General features: G+C 40.8%; 3 protein-coding genes and 1 long non-coding RNA gene across 4 annotated transcripts; 1 reads left to right on the top strand and 3 right to left on the bottom strand.

Moving 5' to 3' along the window:
- Positions 1–858: 858 nt before the first annotated feature.
- On the bottom strand, positions 859–2,809 carry LOC121808185 (trigger factor-like). The gene is made up of 2 exons (XM_042208572.1): positions 2,350–2,809; positions 859–2,271 (listed from the first exon to the last, which is right to left on the bottom strand). The coding sequence occupies exon 2, from the start codon at positions 1,943–1,945 to the stop codon at positions 1,055–1,057; it is 891 nt and encodes a 296-aa protein (XP_042064506.1). The 5' UTR covers positions 1,946–2,271; positions 2,350–2,809; the 3' UTR covers positions 859–1,054.
- Positions 2,810–4,720: 1,911 nt separating this feature from the next.
- On the top strand, positions 4,721–5,806 carry LOC121808717 (wall-associated receptor kinase 2-like). The gene is made up of 3 exons (XM_042209311.1): positions 4,721–5,357; positions 5,424–5,549; positions 5,616–5,806. The coding sequence occupies exons 1-3, from the start codon at positions 4,721–4,723 to the stop codon at positions 5,804–5,806; spliced, it is 954 nt and encodes a 317-aa protein (XP_042065245.1).
- A 3,728-nt stretch (positions 5,807–9,534) lies between these two features.
- LOC121808229 lies at positions 9,535–10,808 on the bottom strand. The gene is made up of 3 exons (XR_006052144.1): positions 10,671–10,808; positions 10,429–10,577; positions 9,535–9,807 (listed from the first exon to the last, which is right to left on the bottom strand). It is a non-coding gene; the product is annotated as an uncharacterized LOC121808229 (long non-coding RNA).
- A 436-nt stretch (positions 10,809–11,244) lies between these two features.
- Positions 11,245–12,742, bottom strand: LOC121808715 (putative germin-like protein 2-1). Its single transcript, XM_042209310.1, has 2 exons — positions 12,628–12,742; positions 11,245–11,783 (listed from the first exon to the last, which is right to left on the bottom strand). The coding sequence occupies exons 1-2, from the start codon at positions 12,740–12,742 to the stop codon at positions 11,245–11,247; spliced, it is 654 nt and encodes a 217-aa protein (XP_042065244.1).
- Positions 12,743–19,904: the final 7,162 nt, after the last annotated feature.

Here is a 19,904-nt window from a genome sequence, read left to right as displayed (position 1 = left end):
AGCATAAACCAATATCAAGATTCGTTTTTTTAGCTTTACATTATTCTCATCTTATCCTAATCCTATCTGCTGTTGTCTTAGCTCATTTTCAATATTCAAGTTTGTTTGGTTTTTCTTTCTATTTGTTCATAAATCGTTCATTTTTTAGTCTAGTTTTGTAGTAATTGTGTACTAAGATTTATTAACCCATAAGGTCATGCGATTATTGAGACAGCGATGATCCAACTGTACACATGCAAGCAATCAGTTAAGGTTGTCCTCTACCTTTGTTACGGTCATACGTGTCGCATACAAACTTTTAAATAACTGTAATAATTGTAATTTATGTCCCAGTTTTGAATTTTTTGTTGAAGTAAATTAGTAAATCATTAGAGGTGATTCTTCAATTGTCAATTTTTAATTATTATAAAGTCAAATTCCCGAGTTGCGACTCAATTACTCAGCCAATTCACTAACTTTGGACTCAATCGCCTAAAAAACAGGATAACCAAAATCGTTGTTCACTAAGTAAGTTTTATTTACTCCCTCCCAATTAAATTGAGTCATAACTTTTGGGTACAGAGATTGAGAAATTGTATTCAAAAGTATAAAAGAAAAATAAAGTAGAAAAGATAATGAAGAGTACAATTTAAAAGAGTGATTAGATGCTTCATTTTTAGTTGAAAAGAAAATGACTCAATTTAATTGGGACATCAAAAAGAAATACGATGCAACTTAGTTGGGATGGAAGGAGTACAATTTTAAATCCCACTCTATCATAACTAAAAATAATCAAATTCATCTTCGAATGTTTGCAATTATGATAAATAAAAACAGTTAATACATTCATTTTTCTTAAGCAGTAAATATATATCATTATAAACAAGGGGACCAAAATAACATGGCACCATATATTCTGAATGGTTAAGCAGTGAAAGTTTTATGACACAGTCAAAACACTCCAATGAAAACCTAATTACATTCATCCATGGCTTCTCTCAGTCAACCACCATGCCAAAGGAAGAAAAAAAAAGAAGAAAATAAGCATACACTAACAACCAAGATTCTCTTGTTTTCACTCTAACATACGAGTATCAGCTTCAACGAGTTTGCAAGATTCATCATCAACACTTTCTACTGCCTCAACCTCTGCAGCAGATTTATCTTCTACAATAGAATCATTGACATTACTCACATCTGTCATCTTAATCCTTTCATCTCCACTTTGTGAACTCTCTTCCTCTCTAATTTGCTGTACTGTTTCAAATCCACCACCAACGTCACCTTCGACACCTTCCCCAACCTCAGGCTCAGACCTATCTTGTTCATCATTCTCCCCCGTTGAGTGCGTATTGCTCTCTCCCTCATTTCCAGACTCATTCTCAACAACCTCCTCATCTACTCGGCCTCCTCGCCTTTCTAGCAACAACAACCTCCGCCTCATATCCCCCAGCTCCCCCTCCATCAAGAACAGCCTCTCCTTGAGATTCAAGTTCTCTTCCTCCAATTGTGCAATATGAGTATCCTGATCATCAACCCGATTTTCCAATATATTGTGATACTCTATCCCACCAGCATTGCCACTATTTGGATTGTAGATCATCTCAAACCTACTCAAATCATGATCCAATCTCCTCTCAACCTCGACATGCTCCTCCACGTCGCTCTCACTTGAGTCCCCCTCATCTTCCTCCCCATCTTCATGCCCGAGCGATCTCAGCCTGATCAACCCCTTCATCGAGCCATAACCATCCACTCCCCACTCTTCCTTAGCCATGTTCCCCAACACCTCAGTGGAAGGGGACAAGATTGGGGTCGGCAACACAGAGGGGGTCACTGGAAATGGAGAAACCACCGGCGCTATCCCCCCACTTTTCTTCGCTCTAATCAGAAAGGAAGTGGTATTCCTAGGTGCATATGGGGCAGACCTCTCACCATTACCACCTACATTCATATTTATATTCATGTTCTTGTTAAACTTCTTTTAGGGAAAGTTTTCCTTGCCCTCAATCGATTCTGATGCTGCAACTCATTCAATGTTGGAGGGTTGTAGTTCCTAAAATTCAAATTCGCACCACCGCCACCGATACCACCGGAGCCAACTACTTGCTGCTGACGCTGCTCCATCCTCGGTTTATTTACCCTTTTGCCCTTCCAATTGTTCCTGGGACCTAACGAATTATTGAAGGCCGCACGCGGAGGTTTCATGGCGTCGGAGCTCAAATTAGGGTTTTGAAACTGCTGCTGCGGTCCCCACATTCCGTAGCTCCGATTCATCGGAGCCATTTGAGGCTGGAAATTAACAGAATAAGCTCGTTTTGAAACTACTGGAAAAAATTCCAAGGGTTTACTCTGGTTGAATTTGTTTACCTGGGAATTCATTTGACTCGGATTCATCAGACTCGGATTCATATTCATCAGCTGCTGCTGGTTCATCATTGCTCCTTGGTCGTTCATTTCAGTCGAGATCGATTCAACTTTTACGCACAAAATTACTGGAAAATCGAGAAGAGATAATGAAAAATCTAATTAAAAGCTACAATCTGGATCGAATTAATAGATCTGTTACAGAAGTTGTGCAATCCCCACAAAAAAAAGCACTAAGAAGAAAAAAAAATGGAAAATTGGAAACCCTAGAACAGAGGAATAACTACAGCTTGAAGATTTTTCAGAGATTTTTGTGTTTGTGCGGATCGAGATTCAATAACAAATTTCGTAGAGATGATTATCGATTAAACGTATTCCACACACATCAATCTCGAACTAGTATATCTCCGTAGAAATTTCAACCCTCACGTTTATTAAATCTGGGAATATTTGTGCGCAGAGTTTTTATGCCTGCAGGTATATATTGAGGTTTGGGAATACAGCCAACGGCTGAAGATCTATCTGCTTGAATTATTCAACGGCTCTAATTAGCTGTTGGAGGATAATATGTCGGTTTAGTCATCTCAAATTCAAAATAAATTAATTAACTGAATAATTATTCTTTTTTTATATTATTTCTGTAACGCATATAAGAAATATAAGTACATATAAAATTTAAACCATGACTCCATCTTTCTGCTATTTCAACAAAATCGTATATGCGTTGTTTAACCATCTCCAATATTACATTAAAATCTAAAATGAAATAGGTAATTAGCTTTAATGATATTTAAAAATTAATCGTATTTTTAATTTTTGAATAAAAATATCTATTACACTAAACCAGAACCATAATCTTTTTCAAATTTTGAGTAAAAAAAGTACTAATACGAGTATAATTTTTTTTTTTAATTTTGCATTTAGTTTAAACGATTAAAGTAAAATCTTAGTATTTGATATGACACTAAAATAAATTTAAATTTAGTGTAAATAGTTAGAAATATTCTTAAAGTTTGAATAAGGTCTTCCAAAATATTGAACCAAGGATTTCGTTAAGGTCTTTCCAAAATATTGAACCAAGGATTATCCAACATAATATATGCAAGAAAATACTCTAACCAACTTTAATCATGCATCAAACAAGATCCCACACCGAACTTCGTAATTGCATTACATAAAAGGAATAATTACATTCAAAGAAAAATTCATACATATATCCATCAATTTCGTCCAAACAAAAATAAAAAATAAAATCGATCAATACTATCGCTTAATATATATCGACTTGAGATCAATAATTTTCTTTATTTAATCTACATATAAAATTAGTGACAACATCACATAGACGCAATTTATATAGCCATTTCCAGACATTTAATTCAGGTGACAATTTCATTGTTATCATAAGATATATGGAATTGGAATCTATGAGATTTGCAAATAAACATATGGGCCTAAGTGATTTTTAGTGGGCCTATACTTTTCAAAATGGCCCGAACGGACGTCGAGCTGGCCCAGTAGTTTCAATGAATTTGAATTAATTTTGAGAAATTATTAATTCTTAATTTGAAATTAAATTACTACATAAGAATTAAATGATTTTTCAGTTCAGATAAGTCTCTTATTACGTGGGTCAAATTTCTTTGGCTGTAGGTACAGACATATTAAAAGCATATAGTATACAGTTGATTGAAGTGACACAAACCACTACCTATAAAAGTGAATATTAAACAATAAATTAGAATCTGGTCTAACTTGTCTACATATTGATAAAGTAGATATTTGTAATAAAATCATGTTTTTGCAAGAATTTACGGATCATTTCATAAACAATTTATCACTGCATTACCATAAACTTCTTGATATCATTTCATCAAAATATTTCGCTAAAATAACATCTAAAGTAAAAGTCCCAAAACATCCTCGCATTGAAGAATACTTATAGAATATTCATGTCATATGTATTTCAAAAAGAAGCAAAAGAGATTTGTCAAGAATGACCCTACCACAAAAGGTATAGAAAATGTTATGAAGGCAAAGCCCCACATCTTTTATTTAAATCAAATTCCACAAACATTATACTTTTACCAAAAGGAAATTCTCAAGGCCTACATACGTCGATGATGCATAACCCCTTTGTTTTTGTTTAAATAATCCTAGTATTTCATATTTTCATATGTATGTGGGCATTAAGAAAAAAGGCAACCAAGCAAGAAAATGTCAGCTAATACTCCTATGTTGATAACCATATTGCTACTCTCACAACTTCACAAAGCAGCAGCAGCAGCAGCAGCAGCAGCCGGTTACTGCCAAGAGAAATGCGGAGAAACGGAGATCCCCTATCCGTTTGGCATGAAGGAGGGGTGCTACCTCGATGCAGCATTCAAAGTCATGTGCAACTCTAGCTTCCCTGGGCTGGGAGGTGGAGGACATCAATGTCTCCAACCACAGCCTGCGACGCAAGGACTACAATGTCCAAACATTTAAAGCTATATCACACGACTATATAAACCGGTCTCTTCACTTGGCGCCTGAGGCTGGCCAGTATATGATACGACACTCGCAAAACAAGTTCATCATCAAGGCATGCCACGTTCCTGCATACCTTGATCTCACTCTAGGAGTGTGCGCGTCTGCCTGCAACAAACAACAATACACCTGTGGCGCCTCCAACTTGCCAGGGCATCAATTGCTGCCAAATGGATCTGCTAAAAGATATATAAGAAATTGCAGTCTGTATGTTCTTGGATTGGGAAATTCGACAGATGGATGTGGCTTCTTCACCTTCATCGACTCGTATTCCCTTTCCATGCACCTTAACTTCTCCGAATGCAGCAAAAAGTACACTGTGCCAGTAGTCTATGAATGCGTAGTTGGGAACAAGAGCTGCAAAGAGGGAAACATTTGCGGCGATAATAGTAGGTGCATCAACTCTACTACCCACACAGGATACAAATGCATATGCACGGGAGGTTTCCAAGGCAACCCTTATCTCCGCGATGGATGCAAAGGTAACAACACACCATTTTTTTTTCTTTCTATCAAATAAACATTCATTACTCATTCAAACTCTACAGACATAGACGAGTGCAAGGAATCCAAACGACACAGGTGCTTGAAGAACAGTCGATGCATCAACACAGAAGGAAGTTACTATTGCTTACCAAATCGTAGACATATGCTAGCGCTGATCATTCCGTTGGGTAAGTATTTTTTGCTTACAACGAACTTGCTTAATAACTTTTCATTTTCCACACTCAATCAAACAGGAATTGGCCTTGCTGTTGGCGTTCTGATTCTAATTGGTATTAGTCTCTGGATGCGACGAAAGCTGGAAATGATCAGTGACAGAAAGAAGAAACAGAGATTCTTCAAGAGAAACGGAGGGCTACTGCTGCAACAACAGGTATCCTCGAGTTTGCAAGAGCCTACACTTTTTAAAATCGAAGGCCACAGATAAGTTGAGCGAAAACCGTGTTTTAGGGAAAGGAGGGATAGGCAGAGTGTACAAAGGAATGTTATCGGATGGGAGAATAGTTGGGGTAAAGAAAGCAAACATAAGCAACGACAGTCAAATTGGGCAGTTTGTGAACGAGGTGTGCATCCTGTCTCAGATATGCCACATGCACAGAGTCAAACGGTTTGGTTGCTGTCTGGAGTCCGAATCTCCATTGGTAGTGTACGAATACGTATCCAACGGAACCCTCTCTCATCATATCCACATTAACTCAAGATTGTTTGTGGAATTTTTCATTGCAGTTTTAAAACCAAGTGATATGATCATGCAATGTTCTAAAACACGAACGGATGTGCAATAATACACACCTGATAACTAACTCAATAGTGGCATTTCGAAAACCTTTGAATAACTTAAACAAGCTCATGCTTTGATCCCAACAAGAAGATGTTAGATATAAATCATCAACATGGTAAGTTCTATAAAAATCAACTAAATATTCTATATGCTCCAATGTAGATTGCAACATATCATATGTGGAGTTCCATCTAGTAGACACGTCTAAAGTAAAAGTTGTGTACCTTATTTTCTTCGAATGACAATACTTCTTCCACGCCTTGCCAATTTGAGGCTTCCAGTGGATCAATGATACAGCTGTAGTAATAGGTTGAATATGTCTTTGCCACAAAGACAAAGCATCTTGTACACATAAGTTTAAAATATGACAAATACAACGTTAGTGAAAATACTTACCACTTATCACCGGGGAGCAAGCCACAATTAAATCGGATATACTTGCGGTGTTAGCGGTTGCGTTATCAAAACCAACCGAAAATATCTTGTTGCATAACTCATACTCATTCAAAACTTGAATAATTAAAGATGCAATTGCTTGTGCGGTGTGTGGGGAAGGAAATTGTCTAAAACCAATTAAACGTTTTATTTAAAGACCAACTATTGTCTATAAAATGACATGAAATTCTCATGTAAGAATTTCGTTGGAAAGAATCATTCCACACATCGGAGCAAATATTAACTTTGTGCCCCAAGGTGGAGAGGAATTTTCCAACCTCTCGTTTTTTGTCAAAAAACTGACGGTTGTTAGATCTTTGAGCAGTAGAGGGGGGAATTATCTTTGTAGCAACATTAAAAGCGGTCTGCATAGTAACTTCATATTTTTTGTCATTAAAAAAATTGAACGGCAAATGTTTCATTGCCGCCCATCTCACCATAGTATCGGTAACATTTTTCGGATCATATTTAAATAGCGGCGTACCTGTTTGAGACGATGAGCCGGCGGGGAAGTTTATTTGGCTTTGGGACTTAGTATGCCCATATTCCACGGGGTGTTTTGACTTCAAATGGCGATGGAGAGTACCATATCCCCCACCGATAACAAATGGATAGACTTTATCGCAATAGTTGCAATATGCTTTGAACTCACCCGTCTCCATGGTAGTGGTCGGATCATTAGGATTTGGAATTAACACCGGGACCTTCTTGAAATGTTTGGTGAAAATCTCGGATTTCAACTTGGGAGGCATCTTTTTCTTTTGTCGTCCTGCGGAAGGAGGAGGATCGGCCTCCTCCTCATCATTGTCGCCAACTTGCCCGGTGCTAGAAGGGGGGAATTGATGCGATCCATCATCGCCTTCGTCCGACGATAGATTCACATCGTACTCGAAACGCGAAGCCGAATGTGAATGCCCCCCTTGTGGGTCGTCGTCGCCGAGGGCAAGTAACAAGGCCGCATTTCGATCTTCTTCCTCCTACGAAAATTATACAACTAAGTAAAAATACTAACACAAAAATAAAACACATAAAAAATGAAATTATGAATTTAATAAAAATGAATTAACAAAAAATTAAAACATCTTATAACTTACTTGAGCTCGAAGAGCGGCTAGCCTTCCCACCTCCTCCGCAACTTGTGCTCTAGAAGGGGCACGTCGACGACGAGTATCACTTTGACTTTGATCTTGGGCAATTCCCTTGCCCCGATCACCACCACGACGAGATGAAGACATGATATAAATATTTATGGAAATTGAAAATCGTGAAGAAGATAACGTGAACAACGTGAGAGTAAAGTATGAGCGCAAATAACGTAAACAACTTGAGAGAATGAGGATGGAGAATAGAGAAATTGAGATTGAGAGAGAAATTCTTATTAACACAAGAATGGGGTGAGTAGAAATAAAGAGGAGGGGGTATTTATAGGGGAAAATTGTGATTAAAAAAAAATTGAAAAAATTGCCGAACCGCCGGAACCGCTGGTTTTCGGTGGAAACCGGCGGTTTTCGTCGATTTTAAAAATTCAAAATTTTGAAATTACCGTTGGAACCGCCGGTTTACCGCCGGAACAGGCGGTTTCCGTCAACGGTTTCTGACCAAACCGGCGGCCGGGGGAGCGGTTTCTGAAAAGGCTAGGAAGTAGGCCTGAAAAGGTGTCGGGAGGTGTGGGGAACCGCCGAACCGGCGGTTCCAGCGAGACCGGCGGTTTGGAACCGCCGGTTACGGTTCTTCAATTTTTGTGAACCTGAACCGGCCCGGCGGTTCCGGTCCCGGTTCGAACCGCCGCCGACGGTTCCGGTTCGGAACCGCCGGTGACGGTTCCGGGCCGGTTCGGTTTGGAGACCTCTAATCCCAATTAGAAATTCTCAGATTCCTTAAAATGAAACCAATAAGCTGGTTTGAAACTAAAGCCATAAATGAGCTTTGATATTCTCAACAAGATTCACAAAAATGTCGTAAACCAAGATATAAGGAGTGTGACCAGAACAACATATGTGGACTGTAAGAACACTCGAGCATCATCAGCCCTAAACTAAGAAGAGTTGCTCGATTACGTTAACATTACCTCTCAGGTCATGTTTGGTTGTCAGGATTCTGTTTGGGAAAGTAATCTTATTCCTTAAATTTTAAATTCTTGTGTTTGTTTCGGTTTTTAATCAAATTGGGAAAGTAATCAAAATCATAAAACAAGGAAAATTAGTACAACTTTCTTGGATTCTAAATCCTAACTTTTCTTAGGTATTCTTTTTCCTAGTTTTAGGATTCTTACATATTTAATGCAATATAGTATATTATTATTATTATTATTATTATTATTATTATTATTATTATTATTATTATTATTATTATTATTATTATTATTATTATTATTATTATTATTATTATTATTATTATTATTATTATTATTATTATTATTATTATTATTATTATTATTTATTACAATGTTTTAAAAATAATTTAAAAGTATAAACCATACCTAGTTTCAGGATAATAAATAACTATAATTCAAATTATCATAATTATAACTATATTATTAATATTTATATTTAATTTTTATTATCTTAATAATAATAATTTATTAAATAATTAAAAATGATTATAATTATATAATAATAAAGTAATTAACAATAAAATTGTAGTAAAATTTTAAATTAAAAATTTAGTAAATATAATAATAATAATCTTATTTATTATTTTATTATTATGTATTATGATGTATAATCCATATTTAAACTATCCATCGTAATAATAAATATAATAATATAATTATTATCATTTGTAATTAATAATTTATTAAATAATATGTATTATTATTTTTATAAATAAAAAATGATAAGTATATTTTTAGTTTAGTGTTTAAATCAAATATAAACTTTAAAATCTTGATATTTTCCAAACACGGGAAAGTAAAGTTATTAGGAATCATATTCCCGGGATTCATTTTCGCAGGAATCATTTTCCTTGCCAACTTTACTTTCCCGCCAACCAAACGTGGCCTCAGTATTTAGTGTTCAGAAAAATACTCTTCTCACACCTTTGGGAATGTTCAAGGACGTCATAACTTCAGCAGGAACAGAGAAAACCAACGAGAGGAAAAACGAGATTAAAGAATCAGAAAACAAGGACATCTACTCAAACTGATCATCCATTCCAAGCACACATACCAGTAATATTCTCGTCTCTGAGAACATCTACGAGCAATTCAGGACCTGTCCAAATGCATAATTCATGCCATTACAAACCATTTGAAGCAGATACATCAATCAAACCATCAAATGCAGCATATCTACATAATGCAGAAGTTTCTTAAAGCTCATTAGCTAAAGCAACCTAACTTAACTTCACAGAATTTGGCTCGTTAGCTTGTGAGAAAGTTTCGTAAGTAAGAAAACAGAAAAAATGTGAACAAACAATCTGGAATCCTAAATTGTTCATATAAGTATAAGGAATATCCAATTAAGCATAAATTAGTAAACCAATTCGAGAGAAACTAATCAGCTAGTTAAATTGCTAAATACAGAGATCATGATTATGTATAGTAGATTCAAAGTGATAACCTAATCTGCCAGTTAAATGGCTAAATACAGAGATCATGATTATGTATAGTAGATTCAAAGTGATAACCTAATCTGCTCGTTAAATTGCTAAATACAGAGATCATGATTATGTATAGTAGATTCAAAGTGATAACCTAATCTGCTCGTTAAATTGCTAAATACAGAGATCATGATTATGCATAGTAGATTCAAAGTGATAACCTAATCTGCAGTGTATAAATCCAATTGGAGCAGGAAATCAACAATTACACATAATGAATTGATGAATTTTACCATTGAGTACTATGAGGTCAAGGGTATCGGCATCAAAGCCTTGTTCGAAGTAGTTCTCGTAGAAATGGCCAGGCGCGTCGACGTGAGTATCGGCGTGGAGCGGAAAATTCAGCTCAGAGAAATTGAAGTCGAAGTCGTTCTTCATGCTCCTGAGCAGCATGAGGAAATTGAAGTTGGAGCCTTTGTAAATAAGATATGGTCTGTGGCGCGAAGCCGTGAAACATCAACTTCAATTAACTAACCTGCAGGTGTGCAGCCGATGAGAGGTGGCGGCGAATCGGAGAGAGAGCGGCGGTGAAGCGGAGAGGGGCGGTGGAAGTTTTAGCGCAGAGAGAGACGAAGGGCGGAGGTTTTTAGCGGCTAATTAGATGAAATTGAAAAAAAAGATATGTGAAATATCTACGTATTTCCGAGCACCACTTACATGTGCTTGGAAACATTGGTGTAAAAGATAATTCATTCATTGTATAAATTTAATTTAAAATTAATTTGTTTAAATTATCCTCGGAAATTGGAGAGAAAATGGAAGAAGTAAAATGATAAGTGAGATCAAGGTTTGGAAAGAATATCCTCGTTTTCCGAGCACTTTGCAAGTGCTAGGAAATATTTCCGAGCACAATCAATTCTGTTGTGGTTCATTAGATTTTAAATTTCTCGTTGTAATCTGTAAATATATAACAGATCTATTTCTTGTGAGGTTGATTGTCTCACAACCCTGAGGAATAAAAGAGGTTTAGTTAATTAGACAATGAAATCATGATCTAATGTTGCATTAAATTAAATGTTGACAATAAATAGAAGAACAAGGTATTTTCGCTAATGATAGGGCGCTTCCAACTTTTCAATAACGGAACTATCAACCTCCAGCGCTCTATCAAGAACATCAGCATCAATTCTCGGGCTCGATCCAAACATGGCGTTCGCTGCTATGACGACACCCGGATTCTGGCTGTTGAGAAACGCCATGGTAATGGCGTTTCCTGACCCAACATTTTGTTGGAAGTGAAACAACCCAAAAGGAAATACGAAAACATCGCCCTTCTCCAGCACTTTTGAAATGAGCTTGTTTTCGGGGCTTGATGTGACAAATCCCACTAGTACGGTTCCCTCGAGGACCACGAGGATCTCCGAGGCTCGGGGATGGCGGTGGGGTGGCACCACCCCACTTACGGCATAGTCGACCCGGACGGTCGACATGCCCAAGGTGTTAAGGCCTGGAATCTCATTCACGGTCGGCCGGTTTACCGAAACACCTAAGTAATTAGATGTGTTTCCGACAATGTTGAGGCCTTTGAATAGGAAATGATCAACAGTTACTTGTTTAGGGTTTAGGCAAGGAAAGCCATTCACTCTCACTGCATAAAGAAAATATGTAGTAAATTAAAAAATGATATATATGAGTATGATAAAATAAAAATATATGGAAAGTTTTTAATTACTCGATCTTTTGTTTAACCAACTGAATATGTAAGAGCGTGGGAATATTACTCAAGATGATTTCCTACCCATACTCCTAATAACTATATAGCCAATCCTCAGATTTTGACGATTTTATATTTGGTTGGGCCAAATCAAATAAAATGTTCTTACCGTTCCATTAAGAATATCACTTTGTTGAAAGACATGTAATTTTAAATGGAGTTGTTGAATGTAATAAATTGAGTAAAGAGAAAAATAATAAAAGTAAAGAAACATTAAATCTTTTAATAAGAAGATAGAAGAGAGAAATTTTATTTTAAATATGGAAATAAAATATCTCAATTGTGACAAACTAAAAATAAAAGACCATCATTTTGAATGAGACCGAGAGAAAGAAAGATGGACATATTGGATCGAAGTATTCAATAGTATTAAAAACTTTTTATAAAACTATGTTTGATAACGTACTACTATAGTTTAGTAAAGTTCAATCTAAACCGCCAGACTTGTACGTCTTGATCAGAGAAGAATCAAGAGAAAAATAAGTTTGGGAATCTCAAAATAAACAAAAAGGGAAGGACACAACCATATATGGTTGAGGGACTTAAGCCCTTGCCACACAACTTTTTTTTATTGTTATTTTTTACCAAGTTGTAATAAAACTAACTTTAGCCCGTACTAATTTGACGTAGAGGATGATCAATTGTCAGAAATTGGAGGATTAGTAGGGGCTAGCTGTGAAAATTCCGACACTAAATTAGAGTAGAAGATCCGACTAACCACCGATGCTATTGAAGTCCGCAACACAAAAATCTTGTAGAGGGCTTGGTTCATGCCCTAGAACCAGGCTTGGCCAAATTATAGCTACAAAACTTAGGGTTAGTATTAAATTCATCTTCTCTAAAATCTGTTACTACTCTATGGTAACAAGGAAGGCGAGTACATAAAAATGTGTATTTTGTTAGCTGAAATATATAGGTATTGAGACAGCTAGTGAGGCCATTGATTACTACAGTACAGAAGACATGAGACACAAAATAGGGGACCTCTTCTGTCTAATATAAAAAGTACTCCTAGTAATTTACAAGACAATGTGTGAACTGTCCAATGAGAAACAATTACTATTAATTCGTTGAAGTATTTTTTCAAGTTAAATTGGGGGGAAATTATGGTTTTATATTTAAACGTAGCAAATGTTGATTGACAAGAAACGGAGATTCTTTAACGTAAATGTGAGAATTTCAAGGCTCTCCCAAGATTTGTTATTATTTTTTGTGTTGCACCTTGGATTGTTCATGGAATGTTCTCTTTGTTGTGAATATTGGACTTTAATGTTTGTAGGTAGGAGTGAGTGAGTATGCGGACAATTGATCATCGGATGAATAAATTCATGCTAGAATAATATGACATATTTGTGTGAGAAACAACAGCTAAACAAAAAAAAAACATTTGAGAACAAGAGTTGTGTGGGAAATGGGTTCATTTGGACAAGTGAATAAGGTTGAAAAAACCACATTATAAATATCGAACCCTGTTGACAATTTTGTCAGAGGACAACGTGAAAATGGTGTGAATAAATCAGCTTGTTATGTGTGCAAATCCTTCATCTTGTACTACATAGCAAATTTTGCATAAACTTTACTCAAAAAACATATGAGAAAACACAAAAAAAAAAAAATCGAGCGTGAGAAGAAAGGTTGGACTAAACTTGATGGGGAATACGTGTTAAAAAAATACTCCTAGACTCCTTGTAATTTTTTATACTACGCATAAGCCCAAAAGTTATCTTAGGGCATCAGCAGTGGGGCGCCCTAAGGCGCGCCACGTCATCAGTTTTATCCTCCTTTCCCCCACCTGCAGTGGCGCGCCCTAAGACGCGCCCTATGGCGCGCAACATCATCATTTTATTATTTTGTTTAATTAATTTAAATGTTTTCAAATAACAAGTAACGAGTAAATAAAAAACGTCTAAATAACAAATGATGACGCATTAATAAAAAAAGTTACACCATTCAACTTACAAAAAAAACCAACTAAGTCGGTGCAATTCCCAACTTCCGACGCAGCTCATCGATTAACGCCCGGAGATATTCGGCTTCGTCGGGGTCGGTACACTTCTTGAGGGCCTTGTGCGTCTGCAATAACGTCCTCGCCATCGACGCTGTTGCCAACGACTCAAACGCGGTGGCCGTCTGGGTCAGGAGCGTTTCCGGGAACGGAGATGGGTTTGCAGCGGTCGAGGATGAGGTCGCGGCTGCCTTCCCCTTGGCCTTCGCAGACTTGACGCCGGGAGGACGCCGGGAGGACACCGGTGTGCCGGAACTCCCTTCATCCACGTACGTCCGGTTGAGGTCAACCGGGTGATTGCCGCTGCCGCTGCTCGTGTAATCACCAGCTTCGGTGGTCTTCGTCCTCTTCGGCGCACCAGTGTGCAGAATTCCACATTGGAACTTCTGCTTGTCCCTCAAGAGCGCCCAGATGGCCTCGTGCTTGAAGTCGCCGTACATCGACCGGTACGACAACAACGCTTTAGCGCGCACGTCGCTCAAGCTCTCGCCACTCTCATGTGCCCGCGTGGACTTCTCGAACTCCGCCGCGTACAAGTTCACTTGCTTCTTCACTTGATCCCAGTGCTTGCGGAGTTGCTCACGTTTGCGCTTGTACGCAGTCGGCGGCTTGGCCTCATTGTAGAGGCCGGCGATGCGCTCCCAGTACGCGCCCTGCCTCTGGTTGTTTACGAAAATCGGGTCTTCCGATATATCTACCCAACACCGGGCCAAAATGAGGGTTTCGTTGTCGGTGTAGTTCGTACGGCCGGGGGCGTACTCATCGCAATTTCCGGGAGGCGGCAACTTCTGCGCCCGCTGCCGGTTCCGCTTCTTTTTGGCTGGGGCGGAAGCGGTCGCGGCAGGTTCGGGATCGGGATCAGAAGACGGCTCCATGTCAGACAACCCGTACGATTCCGTACTGAAATCGGGATCGTACTGGGTGTTGGCGTCGAACGAACGATATTCGCCGGGTTCTGTACCCGGCCAACGCGCCTCTCCGCTAAACATAGGACTATTGGGACTTGAATCCATTTCGTAGTAATTATGTAAATGTAATAATAAGTTTTGAAAGTGAAATCGTGAAATGAAATTACAAATGAACTCTATTTATAAAAAAACGAAACCGCGTGCCATCGTCCCCGTCGATCGTCCGCGTAGGCCACAGTGGGCAGGACGATGGCGCGGACGATGGCCTATCGTCCGCGGCCATCGTCCGCGTAGGCCGCAATGGGGCGGACGATGGGCATCGTCCGCCCTATACTCCGCGCCCTTAGTATAGGGCGCGACGATCGTCCGCGGCCTATGTCACGCACCCGCAATGGGGCGGACGATGGCGGGCGCGGACGATGCGCGCCATCGGGCGTGCCATCGTCCGCCCCATTGCGGATGGCCTTATAGCACAAAACAGTATTGTTTTGAACTTGCATATGGCATTCAAAAAGTTTGTTTATATTACTCCTAGTTCCTATCGTTTGGATATAAATTATTTATGATTGTTAAATTAAAACGGTAAATGAGATTTGATCTCTTGGGTGACTCTAAGAGCATCCGCAATAGTGGATTTTCCGGTGGACGTCCGCTATTGCAACGTTTGAGGCGGACACGGACGTCGGCGGCGGACGAGAGGTCGTCCGTCGTGACGTCCGCTATTGCTGTGACACGACGGACGTCCTGGCGGACTCTATCCCCGTTCTCTATATATACGGCTCGTTGTAAACTCTATTCCCCATTCGGCTAGCGGCAAACTATACATATTCAAGGCATAACATGTACTTTGTTTGAATCATTTTTTGGTTTGAGATGAGTTTTTTTTGGTGAACTATGTATTTTTTTTCTCGTATTCCTGTCAAAATTTTAATTCCGTAATTGTTAATTTGTGAATTTGTGAAATTTTATTATTGTGCTTATCCGCCGGGATGTCCGCTATTGTGCAATGCTATGGGATGTCCTTATGACGTGGCAAGAGATGTTTTTGGGATGTCCATCAGCTTGTCCGCCGGGACATCCGTCCCTATTATGGATGCTCTAAGTAGGCGATATATAGACGACTGCTTCGTGGCCGTCAAAGTGGAGTAATATACATTTTTTATTTATTTAGGAGTATTATTCTTAATGTTTTCTCTACCATGTAAATGTAATTTCATCTCTGTCAAGTATCCACGACCGTGAACAAACCTATCTCCATATTCTGAAGTCTGGACAATACCTGCATCACAATTTTTTGACAGAATTAGATCTGGGAATTGTTTGTTGTCAGGCGTGAGACGTGTGTTAAGGATAAAGTTCCTCAACGATAGGAAATCACATCGAACGTCGCGGGAGCTTTGCCCGTCGATCAATCTGGCGTCGAATTCTAGGGTTCGTGCTTTTGTGCACGAGAGAAAAAGATAAATTGCGTAAAAAAAGTATTTTATTTCTTGAATGATTGAACTAAAGAACAATGTCCACTATTTATAATAGTGGATACTAACTTAATGAGCAAGACAAAAGATATGCAAATCCATAATTAACTAACAAATTCTAATAATTTTAATAATAATAATAATAATAATAATAATAATAATAATAATAATAATAATAATAATAATAATAATCATCATTGTATCAACTCCCCCACGGTTGAAATCCACATTGTCCTCAAGGTGGGCACCATGAAGCAACGATGAGTGTCGAGGAATCCTCCTTGGTCAAACATACATCGAATAGTTGAGCGTCTCCCTGCATCAATGCGTTCATGAATGCTCAAGCATAGAGTGTCATTTTGCGGAGGAATCAACAGGGCATCAGCGTCGAGCGATGTTGATTGATGATTCATACTTGCGACAACCCTGACATGAGATGAATCACTCAATAATTTCAGCTATGCGTTGTCCACAATGGAACTACCCAAACCAATCTGGACTTGGGGAATCTTGAATCGAGAAGCATTCAGTTGTCGCGCGCACTGAATCTCGATGCAACCGTGAACCGGTTTCTCTTTGCATGCGGAATCCGGACTGGCCTTCTCTATCTTCTCAACATTTTCGACTCCACCAAAAACAACAGAAGAAACAGGAATTTTCTTGGCAGAATCAGCAAAGCCTTCCTCAACTCGATCACAATCAGGAATCAAAGCTGACGGTGGCGGCGACTGATAGGTTTTTGGAGGAGGAAGCTGCTAGTGGTAGTCTTTTGACGGCGTCGACAGATTGTGGAAGTAGTGCTCAAAGGGTGGTGGTGTTTTACTCGACTGCTGCGGCGGAGCCAATGAGTCGTAGGGGACTAAACCCGATGGCCCAGGCGAAGCCTTGCTATTTCCTGATGGAGGAAGGTGCTGAACGAGGTCCCCAAACCCGAAAATTTGGGAGCCGTAGGGCTGCGCAGGTTCAGGCAGCTCGGGAGGAAGCATGTTGTCGATGCGTCGGTCGGCTGCAACAAGGCGAGACTCCATCCTGTAGCACGCTCCCAACAATTGTTGAAGTTGTGCGAGAGTCGGATGTGCCGAGGTGGTGGCTGGACAAGGTGGCTGTGGCGCGGGTTGATTCCATCCTGAGTTATGGTTGGGGGGCAGTGGATGATCGTATGACGAGACCTCGTGGAAGGGGCGTTGTCCCGTTGTCTCCCAGTAGGCAGGTGGATCCCAGCTAGTGGGTTGTCTGAGCGCGGTGTGGTGTGGCTGCTGAGGCGGTTGATAAGGCTGAGAGTATCCCTGCTGCGTGCACAACCTTGGCGGATCCCAACAAGAGGGCAGTGGTGGCGAGTACAAATCTGTCTCGTAGGACGATGGTTGCTGATACGCAGTTTCCTGGCGCAGCCATGGTGGGTCCCATGAAGTGGGTTGACGGGCTTAGTAGGGATGGTGTTGTGACTGGAGTCTCCCATCCTGTGGATATGGATATGATGGTTGTTGATCTAACGCTCTGATCGGATGGAGCAGGGGTTGAGATACGGGCTGCAATGGGTGGTAATCCGCCTGCCGGAGTTAATATCCGGTGTAGCTGTACGACATGTAGAGATGGAAATGCAGAGATAATATTAAGAATAATAAATAAAATAAAAAATTATTCCACTTCACCTGCCACGTAAGCAGTCGCCCATGAGATCAAATATGCAAACGTATAGTAGGTTATATAGACCGCTAAACATAGTAGGACAGTCCGTGCAACACTCAATAGAACTGAAAGAAGCATAGAATTTAATATACCTAAGAGCATCTTCAATAGCGGCGAGCGCACCGGCTAGCCGATTCTTGGCGCTCGCCGAACCATTGCAACCGGCGAGCGCCAAATCGGCGAGAAAAACGGCGAGCGCACGCCGATTCCTGAGCGCTCGGCGATCTCTTGGCCGCCATTGCAGGCTCCAGATCGGCGAACGATCGGCGAGCGGGATTTTTATTTATTTATTTAATTTTCAAAACACTATATATAAGCGATTTGGACCTCATTTTCATTTGCACCACTTGTTTTAATGAGTACTCTCTCTATCTTAATTTCTGCACAAGAGCAACAACGCGAAATGGAGCACAACAACGAGCCTACTCCAGGGACGAGCGGGTCTCAAACTCCGACAGTACCCGCGGGAGGTGGATGGGGTCCGATGCCTGGGTACTACTACCCTTGGCAGCAGATGATGCCCGGGGTGGCATCCGGGGGTGGTATGCTGGGATGGCAGGGGATGCCAGGGGGTCTGGCGATGCAGGGCGGGCCGGCGGTTCCGGGCGGGCAGGGGGGACCGGGGATGCAACCCCCTATGCCGATGATGCCGGGGTGGACACCCGGGATGCAGATGACGCCAGGGTACCCGGGGATGCAGGGGACGCCGGGGGGGCAACGTCTATCGCCCTAGTCTTGATTTTGCTACTGCTGCTTCACACACATCGACTCCAGCGGAGACGCAGTTCACTGGGTTTGAGACATTCTCCTTAGAGGAGTTGAGACTAGATCTCGAGGATGCGGACACTCCCGTTCAAACGGGGGGAGTAGGACGGGGTCGGGGCGCGCCCAAGAAGAAGAAGGGGAAGAGGGTGGTCGGCGAGTCGTCGCAGCCAGCTGGTGACGACAGTTCGGCACGGAGGAAGTGGACGGACGCGGAGAACGTTGCGCTGTCCAAGGCGTGGGTGAGTGTTTGTGATGATCCCCTCGCCTCGAACAATCAGAGGATCGTCAACTTGTGGACTAAGATATCAGCAACCTACAAGGCATTTTGCTCGGAGGGGAGGCCACGCAGTGGAGAGGAGTGCCGGAAGGGGTGGGACTGAATCCGGCAAGGGGTCTCCCGATTTTCGGGCTTGTACACCAACGCCCTCCGAATGCGGTCCAGTGGCCAAACTGACGAGGATGACGGGGAAAGAGTTCCCCATGCCCGGGCTTTACAAGTCGTTCACCTACTGGAACTGCTACCTGGTGCTAATGGACTTCGAGAAGTTTCAGGCAGGAGTCGATGCTGACTGGCCGAAGAAGCAGGGCCTGAACTATACCGGTGATTAAGCCGGCGGCAGCGGCGGCGGTTCCCACGACTTCCCCGAAGATACTCAGGAGACCCCGTCCCCTCCCGCGTTTACTCGCCGCACTCGCCCGGTTGGTCAAAGGCGGGCACAACGGGCTCGCCAGAGGTTCGAGGAGGTCCAGTCGCCATCCCCCACTGTTGGCAGCCCGACAGCCGACCTCGTTTTCTTGGCGCGTCAACAAACGCAGGCTCAGATGTACAAGGTCATATCAGACTGGAAGAATGCCACTGACCCCGAGGAGAAGAGTTTTTTTCACGCACTACTCGTGAGTATGCGAGCCGATTTGACTGCCGCCGCGGCACAGGTGGGGGGCTCAGATGCCGCAGATTTGGGGGTCCCGGATAGCGGCGACAACGACGACGATGGCGACGACGGCGAGGCGTGAGGCGGAGGCGGGGGGCTCGTGCGTGGAGTAGGAGTGTTTTTTTAAATTAATGTAATTTTTTGTGTTAATATACTTTTTTTTAATTAATGTACTTTTTAAATGTTTAATATTATTATTCAATTTTCCCGTATATGTGTCG

Source organism: Salvia splendens, chromosome 6, assembly GCF_004379255.2.
Source record: "Salvia splendens isolate huo1 chromosome 6, SspV2, whole genome shotgun sequence".
NCBI lineage: Eukaryota > Viridiplantae > Streptophyta > Magnoliopsida > Lamiales > Lamiaceae > Salvia > Salvia splendens.
Note: the sequence above shows the minus strand (reverse complement) of the source record. Positions and strands in the feature narration are given on the sequence as shown.

Excerpts from the sequence above, each read along its gene's own strand:
- LOC121808185 (XM_042208572.1), bottom strand. The coding sequence starts at position 1,945 with ATGAATATAAATATGAATGTAGGTGGTAATGGTGAGAGGTCTGCCCCA.
- LOC121808717 (XM_042209311.1), top strand. The coding sequence starts at position 4,721 with ATGCAGCATTCAAAGTCATGTGCAACTCTAGCTTCCCTGGGCTGGGAG. Across the intron at positions 5,358-5,423 it reads TCTCCGCGATGGATGCAAAG|ACATAGACGAGTGCAAGGAA; the intron begins GTAACAACACAC and ends CAAACTCTACAG. Across the intron at positions 5,550-5,615 it reads AGCGCTGATCATTCCGTTGG|GAATTGGCCTTGCTGTTGGC; the intron begins GTAAGTATTTTT and ends TCAATCAAACAG.
- LOC121808715 (XM_042209310.1), bottom strand. The coding sequence starts at position 12,742 with ATGAATTTAATACTAACCCTAAGTTTTGTAGCTATAATTTGGCCAAGC. Across the intron at positions 11,784-12,627 it reads GGACTTCAATAGCATCGGTG|TGAGAGTGAATGGCTTTCCT; the intron begins GTTAGTCGGATC and ends TTCTTTATGCAG.